Source organism: Dreissena polymorpha, chromosome 10 (genome assembly GCF_020536995.1).
Source record: "Dreissena polymorpha isolate Duluth1 chromosome 10, UMN_Dpol_1.0, whole genome shotgun sequence".
NCBI classification, from domain to species: domain Eukaryota; kingdom Metazoa; phylum Mollusca; class Bivalvia; order Myida; family Dreissenidae; genus Dreissena; species Dreissena polymorpha.
The window spans coordinates 59,953,687-59,969,460 of record NC_068364.1 but is presented as its reverse complement, the minus strand read 5'-3'; the positions used below and the strand labels follow the sequence as shown (position 1 = coordinate 59,969,460).

Genomic DNA, 15,774 nt, shown 5'->3' with positions numbered 1-15,774 from the left:
ATACAATTCATCTATAAAGTTGACAGTTGACATACGTAGTGTAAAATAAGATGAGAAACTACAGAATTTGTTACATGATTGAATGATGCTAACACTTTAACTTCCCCTACCAGTGAGAGACATCCCGACTCTCTCCCCGGACTCTGGCGGTAGCTTGAAGACGAACACAATCAGACAAGACATGAGAATCACGGGGAATATCGTGTTCAGGATGTGGTACAAGGGCCGCCTCTTCAGTTTCAGAGTGAACTTTAACCTGCATAAATAGCAATATGTAATAATTATTATCAAATATAAGAAATAATTGATTACACCTCCAAGACATAACACGAGAGGAAACCTTTATAATCACACCGTTTGTCCTTTCATAACGAAAAGTAATCCTTTTTACCAAGGACATAGACAGCAATTTAACAGAACAAAATAAAGATGATGATTTTAAATCAGAACTTATTTGGAACTCAACAAATCCTTTGGTACAAACACATTTGAACCACCATGCTTTTGTGTCAAATTAATATTAACTCATTAACACAATAATCGAGGACACTTTACTTTGAATAACAATACGTATCCTAATGACCGTATATAAGTTTAATTGTTACGTAATGCACATATAAAGCATTAAAACTGAAGAAACTATGTAATCATAGCTACCTGTCGTAGCTGTATGATTCCTCTTTGCTCCTTTGCGCAGACTCCCGGCTCGAGCTTGTACCTATTAGTTCCCACTCGCCATTCTCCTGAATGCAGACGACTCATTGACAGAAGACATAAATCATGGCATCAACAATACCGGACAAAATCGCGGGGTCAAACCCAACCGTTACATAATCAAGGTAATATAACACTGACAACAACATAAGTTGAGATCTAACACAACAAAGGACTGGCAGTCAAACTGCATCTAACAATGTTGACAAAATAGTGTTATATGCTACATTATTCGCATTTTTAGAATATCATAAGAAGACGAAAATGTGTGTCAGACACAGAAGAAGACAACAGTGAAGCGATCGCATCAGACTCAAAAGTGTTGGGATAGAAAATATGTTAAGTTATTTTTGATGAAGACGTTCATAACACCTGTAGCATGTATGTCTTAACAATATGTTCAGTATGTAGTTATGCTTGATTTCCGATATATTATGATAAAAAATAGTGACAATTGAGTATCAAAATCATTATCATTTGATATTTTATATCAACATATTACAAGATAAGTATTGATGCAAATCATCAAAGGGCGTCTGGAATTTCAGTGTAAAAGGCACTCAATAAAGTTACATGGGACGATTTTTTTTCTACTGTAAATATTAATATATTGGCCGATTATTTTAAACAAAATAGAAAAAGATACTGGTATAACCATTATCTATAATTTTGTGTTATAACCCCCAAATAACAATTATTTATGATGTTGTGTTATAACCCAAAAATAACCATTATCTATGATTTTGTGTCGTAACCACCGACTATTTCATAGTTCATTTTATTTACATTGGTTTCCTTTTTATACTGGCATCCGTGTGCAGTTTTCATTAATGGAACAGAGCTGTGTAGGTTTTAAAAAATCTGCTTCATATTGTAAGCGTAATTTCATATTTTTCTCAACTTCAAGGGGAGATGATTCTGAACTTATTCTTACGTTGCTCATTTACGATAGGGGTTGAGTACTCATTGATATGAAAACACTGTAAAGGTTTGAAAAAAAATGAATGAAATCTGTTAATTGCATAAAGAATCTGCATTTCACAATACTTTGAAATTCAGTAAATGATCATAATAGATTTATTGCTCCTTTTCAATAGGGTTCGAGTAATACTGATATAAAAAAATTAGACGAAAGTTGTGAAATCTTTTAAACAAGTGGAAATTGTTTATTTTGTCAAATTTAATAGAAAAATATTCTGGACTTATTGTCCCGATGTTACTCATTTTAAATGAGGTAAAAATGCTCATTGATATGAAGACACTGTAAGTTTGGAAAGAATCTGATGAAAAATGTTGACATAATCACCTAACCAAGCAGTTTTTCACTTTTATTTTTAAATTCAAAGAGACATAATTCTGGACTTATGGTCCGATATTGCTCAAATAGAGTTTTGGTTGGGTCCTCATTGATAAAAAAAAATCTGTGCAAGTTTGGGAACAATCGGATGAAAATTTTGGACTTTGAACAACGATTTCAAAATTTCTCAACTTCTAAGGAAGATAACTATGGACGTAATGGTCGGATAATGCTCAAGGGCCCATTACACCTGGATAAAAATACGTGTCGCGCTTCGCGCTCTTTATGTGGTTCTTAAAAAAAAACTCCGAGGAGTGCTTGACTCTAGGGAAACGGGTTGCTGGGACACAGCTCCTCCTTGATAAGCGGCTGCTTCCTTTATCGCAACTCATTGTTACAATCAATAATACGCGTCGCGCTTCGCGCTCTATATGTGGTAGGGATAGTACTTAGGGCCTATGATAGACAACCATAAAACTACATGGATAATAGATGTGTTGCTTGCATTTATTTGTTAATATAAAACACGTGTATTTTTTTTATAAGATATTTAAGTGATGTAAGAAATTGTAATTAACGTTGTCACCACGCGGCATCCATTAATTGAAAAAAAAATTGTCCAATTGTAGTAAAATGGATTTTAAAATGTCTACATAAAATAAAGCTTTATTATATTTATTAACCTGACTGAAAAATATTGTCAGTCGCCGAACTGTTCCGTTCGTGCCGGAACCCGGAATTGAACCGATGCCTTTAGATGATTGTTGCGTAAACAACTTCAGTCTTACGCTCTCCCAACTGAGCTATTCCGGCTGACATCTTTTATGTTCTGCTATTTGGTAAAGCTGTGTATAGCGATCGTTATTATAAGTCTATTAATAAACTAATACATTGTACGTTTTCGTACCACTACGCCTTCCAATAAACCTGCTTGCGCGATAGGTCGTCAAATATCGTACTACATTGATTCTCCACTAAATAAGCAAATTAGAAAAATCAAAAAATAAATATATTTTGATTATGTTTTGTTTTTATACAAAACCAGAAAGTTTCGCGTATTTGCCCAGTCCCTGTGATCTTTCCCCTGTGATCAGTTGTGGATATGTTATTAATTAAAACAATTAGCTTTGCATTATTGGCAATAAATGTTGTAATAAACGTAAAATGCACAAATGCAGTACTTATTTACACTAATTTACACATAAAATCACCACTATGCAAGATATTCTTAAAACAAAAATATATACATTGATCCGTAAAATAACTTCTCCTCCCATAAGCGAAAAAAAAAGCATGACATACTAGTCGCCGCTCTCCAGAGCGACGCCAATTATATCATATTTCATCTACATAAAAAGCATAAGTGGAAACTGACATTTATATACAATACTTATTATTAAGATACAAATACTTTTTATGCTCTTACATGGTAGTTGTCCAACATGAAAGAGTTGTTCAGGAAACCTAGGGTAATCTCATTCGAGGTGTACGCCCACGTGGTTAACGTGATGCTGAAATATGCATTACGTAAAGTAAATCGCCATTAAGAATGACGCATGGTCCTGGGAAAACTATGCTAAATGCATAAGTGCCGTCCAAAATAAGACTGCATTCCGTACAGGCTTATCAGAAAATAAACTTTATCGAAATGTTGTTACCGCAAATAATGATTTATATTTCATTCCGAGTAACATGACATTCCTCTAAACATTAACGGAGACAAATGCCTTCCAACTTTATATAAACAATTATTTCAGGCACATGTGATAATGAATATCAAATAAGTAAAACAGGAGAGACACTCTTTTGAACATTCGTTAGATTGCTAATCGCCCATTCGACAAGATTAGCTAAAAAGCAGAAAATACCATTCAGTAAATGGCCAATTGTCTATACAATATAAATACCTTACACTACAGTTTTCAACACAACACGTACCTACACTCTTGTGTGTCCAGGGGGTAGTACGTGACGTCTGAGTCACAGCTGGTCTCAAACACGCCACCTGGCGTCCACAGAGCCTTTCCCGTTGATATCAACCGGATGAGGCTGTTTTCGTCGCTGAATACTTCCAAATCATTGACACTATGCGAAATATACATGGACCACCATATACAATCGGATACAATTCTAACACAAAACTTTTCCATCTTGATCAACTCAGTTATGAGTAAAGATTTTTTATTTAAACTGTTCATTTGATCATTTGCCTACATTCTGCGCAAACTCACGGTGCAATCATTCATCCGTTACAATTGGACGCTTTAGCACGTGGGGTAGGTATTGTTTCATATGTTTGTACGTTACAATATAGCTATTTGATATAATTATAATTTAATTTCAATGATAGCCTTTAAGATTGTTATTGTATCCGGAAAAAATACATTAATTTTCTTTAAATGGTTCACATGAATATTCAGGAGCGCAACGGAGCAAATGGCACGCTGTATGCTACTTTACCCATTTCAATCTTAAAGCAAATACAGAACATAGGAAAAAATAATGTGATTATCCTAACCAATGAAGATTTCAATCTTAAAGCACAGTACAATACATAATGAAATCATATCCAATTTTTTTTTGTTTCACTAATACTTTTCACTGACCTATTTTCTATAGCAATTTTCGGGGTCCAGACATACGTTTCCGTTGAAAACATAAATCGAATATTGCCGTAAGTGGAATTCCATTCAAGTCGACTGTCTGTCCATTGCTATTCAAAAATACAAATAACATGTTGTAAATTGTATAAACATTGTCTTTTTACAAGTGGGGAAATATCCATAATTAATCAAAAGTTTATGAAATATAGATATAACAACACCTGTGTTTGTGAAACACAATGCCTCCTAATACGCGTTGAGGCCTCACTGCAGCTATTTTAGAGGAAATTGTTCAGTCCAAGGTTCATACCTTGGTAAAAAATCAATGGACCGGAACGAAACTCGCACTTTATCGTTAGCTTACGTAGGCAGACTCAGGTAAATAATTGCGTAAATAACCTCAGGACGGACAGATGGACGAACGGATGGACGGACGGACAGTCCTAATGCTATATGTCACCCTACCGAGAGCATAAACAGACGTTTATTTGCTTTTTTCCAATGCTCAAAATGTTTTCTGTGTCAATTAGCCACCTGGAATAGTTTTATCTTATAAACAAGTATGTAAAATATCATTTTAAGTATTCAGAAGGGATAAATATGAAATGAAAAAGGTTGATACATTCAATATTACTATGTTTGAGTCGTAATGGTGCATTCTGTGTTAAATTAATTAAATTTGTTATTGAAAATTAAAATATATATGTGCTAACGTGGTTTAGTTGATGTTAAAAAGTTCATATTTGTATTGCATAAGGCATGTATAAATTGAATATTAACAAATTGATATAATACAAAAAATATTTATATTAGAAAATATAATGGTTATGTTGTGAGTTATTTTCAATGTAACTGTTGGCTTAAAGGGACCTTTTCACAGATTTTGTCATGCATTCAAGTTTTTCATTAAATGCTTAATATCGAGAAATGTTCACATATGATCTAAAAATCCTCAGTAAAAAAAGCAATAATAACATGAAAGAAAAAAAAAAAGTAACCCTCAAATGGGCTCAAACCGCTGACCCCTGGAGTAAAAGTCTAACGCTTAGACCACTCGGCTGTCCGTGCTCATGGATATTATGATGTATTTTTTACTTTCTATAAGCAATCGTAGTGTCTCAAAATATAACGACAACAACATAACTATCCAAATAATTCAATCGTTTCACGTTGCAACGCTTTATAGGTATAGGTTTTTAAATCGTCAAAAGATGCATATAATGGACATTTTGAGCATGGTAAATGTTCAGTATTACTGTTTCCTCACAAATATCATAACTATAAAGAACATTTGCGAATCTGAAACAAGTCTTTCCAATTTTGTCAATTTATCAAAACGTGAAAAGATCCCTTTAAAGGTAAACATGGGAAATACACACATTATGAGTTCTAATTCAGCAACAACTAAAGAACGGCTTAATTATAACATGAAATTTTAGGTGTATAATGATTGGTCAATTATGAATTAAAAGTTGCCTATATGTAGTTTAAGCAAATAACCATCTGCATAATTATACAACCGGAATGCAAGAGTTCACAATAAACATCGCGATCTCGCAATTTCTAACTTTGCTCAGTCGAGACGGCGAAAATCTGATGCTAGATCACGATATTTATATCGCAATATCTCATAATTGTTTAATATCTCAATTGTATTCATAAATTTGGTTTGGTAGTTACAAGATACGACCCTAGTAACCTAGATGGCTCTAACTGAACACTGTACTTTTGTGTTCTTTGTCAACCATCAAATCATATACTTCTTTACAATCAACCCCGATCTATTTATGTAATGGTTCCAAGATGAATATGTCCAATTATAGAATATAAATATATAATACCTTGGTTTAAAACATATCAATGTAATTTTAGAACATAAATACGGCCTGTTAGAACACATATTGTTTTACCGTACACATAATATATTTTTGACTTAAACTAGTGTAATACATTAAAAAAGGTACATATACAATAAAAGTACAAATTCTTACAATATAGATATTTTGCAACATAGCTAGGATTGTCCGATATAAATATGACTTTCAGTGCCATTTTATAAACAAATATAATAAATACAATATGGAAACACTGAATTTTGCAATGTTTGATAAATAGTATATTGGTGACAAAATATACAACATAAATTTTGTGAAATGGCCGTGTTACATGGAATTATGTTTAACTCGTCTAGAAAGTCGTTTAATAAAGAACAAACAACTAATCATTCACTGATAACATTCTGGTACTCGAATCATAACCCTTACGTAATGAAATGACACTTCATCTATATGTTATGTAAACAATGATGGTAGTTGTATTATATTGTATTGCTCTTTGTCTAACATTTTCATAATACGTGTTAAGCGTAAGTTAAACTCAAAATTATATATGCAAAATCATAATTAAACAATTGTATGCCAATATTATCTTCTGTATACGAAATGAAATTATTTATTTTTTAATGTAAAGCGCTCAAAGTCGAGTAAGAAAGAATGTTAAGTGATAGCTTACCATTTGGAAGAACCCAGAAGTGGACAGTTTTTGGTCTTTGATTTCCTGAAATTATGATATTGATTTTGTTCTGTATTTTTTATATTTAGAAGATTACCATCACGTGTGGAAATCTTCTGACGAAACGGCGAGAAACCGTAACCTCAATAGTAACATATTTATTGAAACTATGGATGTCCCTTCCTTACATGATGTAGGAGATAAAGGCGAATATTTTCCATACTATTTGTAATGATACTAAATTATAAAATGTGTATACGCTTCTCTCAAACAAACCGTATGAGCTTGATCAAGAATACAAATATGCATACATGAAAACTTTTCAATAAATCGATGTCCAAAATTAATCCCGTATGCGATTGTTGTAATGGTATCTGTATAGCAACCGAAAGGTCATGAGCCCACTGTGGAAGAGTTCTTGTTCTACAAAGGGTACGGACTCGAGAGCGTTTCTATAGACCTAAGGTATGAGATGCAATCGACCTGAAAATAAATAGGTTAAAACTAAAACTAAGACACTCCGTTGTCATTCATACCAGATCGTTAACGGTTATCAGGTTCAGGGAGATGTTCACTTGGACATTCTCCGAGGGCCGCTGTAGGGGCTCGTATACATCAAACAGCGTTGACCTCAATTTAGTCTCGAGATCTATGGAGTATTTCTCGGGCTCTGTCGTCCCACCTGCGCCTAAACGAATATATGCGAAAATATGTTGCATCTACCTCTTGCATGGAATCTTAGAAGTATATAGCTTTGTTCTGGGTAAATTGGGCTTCATTCATTTGCATAAATTGTTGTCCCAGATTAGCCTATGCAATCCGCACAGGCTAATCAGGGACGACACTTTCTGTTGTTTTGTTTTGTTATAGAATTCACTACAACGGAAATACATAAAGACATTAATATTAAATAATGATGGTAAGCACAACAAACTTCGCCTGCAAAAGAGGTTTTGGCCTATGATAAACCTCCAATTGCTTTGAAATATAGTCTATGTAGTGATGCAGTCTATTTTAAACAATATCTAAGCTGTAGACAATATTTGTGTAGTTTCCATTTATAGTATTTAGTGTATTATTTATTCATAGCAATACGCCATCAACTTGATAGATTTATTTTTTACTTTTCATTTTACTATTTGTTTTCTTAAATGCATATAATACAAATATACTAGAACAGTTTGTACTGATTAATTTTCTAGCACAACAATGTGAATACATGTAATAGTTTTAAATTTTATTTCTTAAAACTTCAGAAATAAAGGAAGAAATATAGGTTGCAACACTATGATACCATAGATTGGATATATTTCCAAATTAACAGTGTTCGTTTTCGAAGGTTAATGTCATATGATAAAAAGAGATTCGTATATTTCCAAATTAACAGTGTATGGTGGCGAAGGTTTAAGTCATATGATACATAGAGATTCATATATTCCCAAATGCCATGGTCATTTGCGCAAGTTGATTCCACATGATAAATGGAGATTGGAATGAATTCAAAAAAACAATATTGTTTGCGCAAGTTAATGGCATATGATGAACAGATTTTGGAATATATTCACATAAAGCCATGATCGTTTGCGCAAATAAATGTCATATGATAAAGTACTTTAGTATTATCTCGTTGAATCAAAATTCTACAACAAGTGAGGTCACACCATTCTATACTACAAAAATATATATGTGCCGAATAAGAAACAACAACTAGATGAATGTGCACTATAAAATAATACATATGAAATGAATACAACAACGTTAAGGTCTTCTTCCATTTCAAAAACGTTTATTTCAATTTATATTTTGCTTGATTATATCTGCCTTGTTATACATAGCTTTTCGTTTTAACAAAAAGAAAATAACAAAGGACGTATCGCACTTGGAAGACGCCCAAAGATATCATTTTTAAGTTAAAAAGAGTTGATTACATATTTTTACATTTTTTAATCAATTTGCATAGATCCCAAAACGACAGAAATAAATTGTCCTAAGGCCAAAATAGGGAGGCCACAAACAAACGACAACACTGCTATGAGATGGTTTGGGATAATATCGTACAAAAAATGGCTCATGTTTAACAAAAAAGAACGTATGTAATGAGCTAACTCTAAATAAAACACGCAACCACAAATAAATACCTTCACAGTAAAATGTGACATAATAAACAGCTAGATAACTAAAGAATGATCAGTAGTGTTCTACAGAGCCGCGATCTGGGAAAACTGGGCTTAATGCATGTGCGTAAAGTGTCGTTCCAGATTAGACAGCAAAGGCTAATCCGGGATGACAGTTTGCGCTTTTATGGTACTTTTGCGTTTAAAATAAGTATATTCATAGCGAAAATTCAGTTCAGGCGGAATGTGGCGTCCATGATTAGCCTGTGCGGACTAAACAGGCTAATCTGTGACGACGCACATGCGATAAGCCCGGTTTTCCCAGCTAGTGGCTCTATAGATGTGGATCTATATATGTTTACAATGGCTATCATACCCGGGGGTACACCTGAACTCGCGGAACCTACAGAACAAACGAAGTAGGTTAAAATTGGAACGATTAAAAAACATTGTCAAAAAACACAAAATGAATTCAAGTAAAAAGCTGGCGCTGTACATACGACGTTGGTCATATGTGTCTAGAGACAAATACATACTTGCATAAAATTAAGCACAAACATGCATTTAAATAGAACAAAGTGTATTATAAATGTCTCTAGAGTACCAAACGGGATCATAGGTCATATATTCCTGTTCTGAAGAAACACATTTGATATGCTTGCATATTGCGCTCAACAAAGCCTATTACGTTGAAGAAGTGTGTTACGTTTATTCACGATACGTTCAAACAATGTTTGTAATGGACATAGCATGTAGATTACAGACATGTATATTCGAATTATTATGACATATATGTAAACATTTATTTTCAAAACCCAATCAGCGCCTCTTCTTTATTCGTATTGGCATAGATAACACGCATTTTTCATCTGATGAAGTCCCAGGCCTTGAAGGAATATATTCAGCCAGATTTCAGCAAATTATAACATCGTACCATCGCATTGTCGCCATCGTACTATCGCGTTGTCGCATTGTCGCCATCGATTTGTCGCACTGTCGTCATCGTACTATCGCATTGTCGTCATCGTATTGTCGCACTGTCGTCATCGTAATATCGCATTGTCGAATTGTCGCCCTCTGGATTTTAATGTGTAACCTCGATGGCATTACGGTATACCGTACTCTCCTATTTGCCCACTATACACTATATTACATTATTATAAATGTTTAGATTGTCCTACCGGACGTATATTTTTACCTGTATGAATCAATTGCTTTACATTTACAATGATTTTCAAAAAGTTACAAATAAGCTGGAAATCAACTTAGCTTCAGAACGGATATAATTATAAAACCTAAAAGTTCAATGAAAATGATCTACAATGCATCAGACTTGGCATAAATCAGCTGTAATAGTGAGCTTTTAAGTTTATAAATGAACTGCACTCATGTCATATCTAGACATCTTTGTACAGCACCATGTCATATCATTTTTTCATTAACGTGTTGAATGTAAAGTCGAATTTTTCCACCAAAACGAATTTTTTTAAGAAACCCTGGCGGATATGTTACTCGGGGACATTGGTTAATATAATTATCGGTGCAAAAACTATTTCACAGGCATACCTTTAAAGAAATTTGTAAATAAAGTGCTAAATATGGGACAAATCCCTGCATCGTCGACTTTAAATAACCATATTTCAATAAATCCTGAATATTAATAACCAGGATGTTTCTAAAATACATGGTAATACCTCCTTTGCATACACCAAAATATATTTTTATTCAAAAATGCCTCTAAACAATTATAGAACTGGATTTACTTTCCCTACCGAAATTCATCGAAACCTATCGGCAACTTCTCCTAGCACATCCAACTTCTCACAGCATATCGGGTTTCCGGGGGTGATTAAGCAGCAGCCAAACGATTCACTTACTCAAATCGATGTGTGGAAGCTCCAAGCAAACCGTTTGTAATAACTTTGAACATTTGTGAAAGGCATCATTGGTGTGTGAAAACGGGGTTTAATGCATGTGAGTAAACTTTTACATGCAGTCCGCACAGGCTTATCAGGGACGACACTTTCCGTTTGTATAATATTTTATGTTTAAAGAAAGTCTCTTCTTAGCGAAAATTCAGTTTAGGCGGAAAATGTCGTCCCTGATAAGCCTTTGCAGACTACACAGGCTAATCTGGGACGATACTTTACGCACATGCATACCACACAATTTTCACAGAGCACGGCCGATATGTATATACTTATGGAATGAGTGATGTATTGGACGTCATCATTGATGACGTTCAATCGAACGAATGATAAAGGGGGCTAAGTTTCGTTAAGCTCCAGGGTATAGCCGCGATTTGTGGGCCATGAAAACTGGCCCAACACTGTGCCTGAAATTTGACCTGTATATGGACCAGAACGCGATCTAGACGATGGCGTATTCGTCATGTCTGGGAAAAGTCCAGTTTTTGATAAAATGACGAAAAAGTGGTGTTTTTTATTGCGCAATCGCTATAAAATGAGTTCTCGCCGGAAGCTTTAATAGCGTTAATAGCAACCCAAACACAATTCACCCCCAGGAGACAATTCACGCGCTTGGCAATTCAAATTTGATTTTAAATAATACATAATGCGATTTTATTCCAAAATTAATTAATAATTTCATCTTGCGTTTAACATACGTTTAAGAAAATATTAACATAACAAACAAAAACAAACAACCGTTAAATTTTATTGTTGTAAATATGGTAACCTGATTACATATCCACTAGCGTCTATGCATATTTACACATAAAAAATAGTTCGTAAGTAAGCAACAAACAATCACATTTAAACTCAAATTATTGAACAAAATATATAAATTTAAGCTAGAAATCGAAACTTAAATACAATGTCTGCACTAAAAACACAATACCAATAGTTTTTACAATAACACATTCGACATGTACATGTACTTCCAACAACACGCCAACCGCTATTTTCAAAGCGAATGTGTAGAGTAGCATTTCAACAATAAAGACAAAATGGAACTGGATTTTAACGTAGTGCGCAAATTGGAAGTGATTACAGTAATTTATTTTTCAACTTGTCAATCTCCGTAGTATACGTTTAGTTGTGAGATGTTAACGGTTTCCCAAAAAAAACATGCCTTCGCTGCGAAGTCAAAGTTGGTGGGGAACGAGACTGCTTGTGGATTTCGAGTTGCTGGAAGTTTGTAACGAAGCTGCTTTTGTGCAATATTCAGCGATTTTGCAAGCTGTGTGTTTGAAGTCGGAGATATATTGCTGACATTAATGATGTGTACGTTCTTGTGACCACTGATCTGCATATGATGCCAGTGGGAGAGCATCCCGAATCCCACATAGTCTGCAACAGATGTTTCCTGGTCCAGTGGTTGGTAAGTTTCATCGTTATACATGCATATTACACATTTTACATTATTTGTGCTATTTTTGACACCCATTTTTCATGCTGATGAACCAACGGTCAGTGCCAGTAGTCCTACTGTCATTGGTCTGTGTGCTTGTTGAAAGTACATGTAGAAAGGGTTGTTTAGCTTCAATAAGCCATGTTGCTATTTTTTGGATAAAATTTATTGCAGTGGGCTTTTTATCTTTGTGCAGCAACCTCGGCCGCCTCATTTTTTGAAAACATTAGTCGCACACTGTTCATATTGTGGAAAAATGAGTCGCGCACTGTTCACAGTGAGAAAAATGGGTGGTGACTATTCAGTGATTTTTTTTGCTTTAATTTGTTACAGCCTGTGCCTTTTGAATTGGGAAAATAAGCGCGATAAACCGTGAAATTGGGAAAAATAGCGCGATAAACCATGAACTTGGGAAAAATTAACATTATAAATAGGATTATAAGTAACAGAAGTGATATTGTGATATTGTTTTTAAGTGCATGTTCAGGGAGTTTTCTAGAAAAGGAGTCTGGTCAAATTGTTGTTTTTTTAATCAATAAAAGTGGCAAGTTTGGGAATGATTTATGGACAAAAATGACTAAATTCAAGTTATATATTTTGTAAGTTTTATGAGACTTCTTTCTAAAAAAAAAAAAAAAAATGTTTTTTTTTTTTTGGAAGTTGGGCTTTTTTGGGGAAATTTTGGTCAGAATTTTGGGAAAAAACGTGTATTTTTGCGATTGGGAAGCAGCCGAAATTCGGCTGTAAATTTGAGCAAAAAAAATCACTGACTATTCAACAATGTGAAAAAATGAGTCGCGCATTGTTTAAAATTCTTAAAATATCAGTCGCAAACATTAGAAAATTGTAAAAAAAAGTGTCTCACAATGTTGGAAATTGTGAAATATGAGTCGCACAATGTTGAAGGTTGTAAAAAATGAGCCTCGCGATCTAGACAATTATGGAAAAATAAGTCAGGGGACAAAAATTCCACTCGTCCGCTCATATTGACGAGTGAAAACTTTATAAGGACAAGTGAATTTCCCTAAAGCGCTCGTCCTACAGGACAAGAGGAAAAGCAGATGTTAAAATATGTATTTTAGGACCCGTAAATAATTAAATAAAATCATTTTCTTAAAGCATATCTATTCCGAAAGTAGAACGAGAATGAACTGGAAATAGTAATTGTAAATTTCATACAACAGGTGCGCATTGTTATGCGAGACTAAGTCCCGAGTACATGTAAATGTTGGTGTCAATGTTGACAGGGAACCATCCAACTGCATTCACTGTAAGTGTTGATTTTTAAAGAATTATTTAACTGCAGAGTACAGTTTATAACTAGTCTGAATTTCGTCCGAAAAATATCTGACATTTGAGCGTTCTTTAAAGGGATGGGGGGGGTTGATGTTCAAACGTCCGAAACAGAAATCACGCAAGCATTAGAAAAAGTAAAACAGCAGTCTTCATTAATTTATTTTGTGTTCCTCATAAAGAACTTATTTCACTGCTTAACATTTCTTTTTTGATCAGCTGGCATGAATAACTGAGTAAGCAGCATTTTAGCAGTGATATAGGCAATTTTATTAGTCATATGAGCCCTTTGAAAAATTTATTTCACACATATTCAAGGACGAGTGCATGTGTTTGCAGGACGAGTGCAAATTTAAATGCACTCGTCCTGCAAGACGAGTGCAGTTTAGAAATATTTTTGTCCCCTATAAGTTGCACACTGTTCAAAATTGTGAACAAATTTGACTTGTGACTGTTGGAAATTGTGAAAATAATTTATTGAGCATTGTTCAAATTTGTGAAAATATGAGTCTCAAACTGTTCAAATTTGTGAGAAAAAAAAAGTCGCTAACTGTTCAAAAATGTGAAAAAATGAGTTGCACACTTTTTTAAATACTGACCATTTGCATTGCAAATTCCTCTAATTAAAATACTGACCATTTGCATTGCAAATTCCTCTAATTTGTGACAAAACAGCTATCGCTAGTAATGATTGAGGAAAAAAACAAGTCTATTATAAAAAAGGTTTCAGTTTAAAGATATTCGTAATTATTTTTTATTTAAAGTTGATTACGGCCATATCATATGCCTATATTATCTAGGGCTGTAACCAATACACTAGGTGACGAATACGATACGTATCAGGAATACAGGGTAGCGAATATGAATATTTATTCGTGAATATGAATTTCAATGAACAAAAGTAATACTGACAACTTGACATGACATTATATAGTATGAAACTATGTGTATTTGTCAATTTGATTAATTGAGTATCATTGCATACTGAAAATATGACATATAACACTTTGAAATAACAAAACACTGCAAATTGTCATCGTCTCATCGTCTTTTTTGGGGAAACCAAAGTAGCGCCAGACAAACAACGTGTATTTGGCAGGCATGTCAACGATACCAATAGCATTCCTTGTGCAAGGCTCCATGTTTGTTGATAAGTTGCACAATCATTGTCGTAAAGATAAACAAAAAAGAAATTGCATCTGCTTATCCTTTGTGTATATGTTTAAGCATCAAATCATTCGTATTTACCTAAATAAACATTAAACAACTACGAAAGATTTTTCAATTCATTTCAATGTCGTAAATATTTAACCGGTTCCCGCCATTTTTGTTGATAATCTCACTGTGTAACATAGTGGGTGGGGTAAACATGATGAAAAACACCGGAATTAGGAGAAGAACATTTAAATATAGGGGTTAATTGTATGAACATTCATTTGTAAGGTAAGATGATTAAACTTTCAAACTCGAACCACGTTGTTTGTATTCGTCAAATATTCGGTTCGGGAGGTGGCGAATAACGAATACGAATCATCCACAGCCGTATTCGAGTAATTCGAATGTATTTTTACAGTCCTAATATTATCATTTTTTTATAATGATATTGTGTGACAGTGGTCCTTATATAATATAAGGACAACTCTTGTGTTTTAACTGTTTAACAAATTAACAGTATATGTAAAGACTCACACTGGACAAATTAATCATTAAATCTAAATTGAATGAATGAATGGGAAGAAAACATTTGTCCCTCTATTTACCTTTTTTTTTTTCATTATTGAGTTTTTTTTCTCTGACTCATGATATCAAATGGAAAAGATGAAACTGATCAAACAGCGAAGCTCTCGTATGGTATGAAATTACTGAGGAG

At 33.9% G+C, this 15,774-nt stretch overlaps 1 protein-coding gene across 1 annotated transcript in view; it reads right to left on the bottom strand.

The window, feature by feature from the left end:
• The window catches only part of LOC127848742 (acetylcholine receptor subunit beta-like), a 34,624-nt gene that overhangs the window by 7,748 nt on the left and 11,102 nt on the right, over positions 1 to 15,774 (bottom strand). The window contains exons 2-8 of the mRNA XM_052381353.1: positions 7,662 to 7,813; positions 7,126 to 7,170; positions 4,618 to 4,724; positions 3,950 to 4,096; positions 3,438 to 3,522; positions 658 to 743; positions 111 to 256 (exon numbers count right to left, since the gene is read on the bottom strand). Of these exons, the coding sequence (XP_052237313.1) occupies positions 111 to 256; positions 658 to 743; positions 3,438 to 3,522; positions 3,950 to 4,096; positions 4,618 to 4,724; positions 7,126 to 7,170; positions 7,662 to 7,813 (768 nt within the window). The remainder of the gene's footprint in view (positions 1 to 110; positions 257 to 657; positions 744 to 3,437; positions 3,523 to 3,949; positions 4,097 to 4,617; positions 4,725 to 7,125; positions 7,171 to 7,661; positions 7,814 to 15,774) is intronic.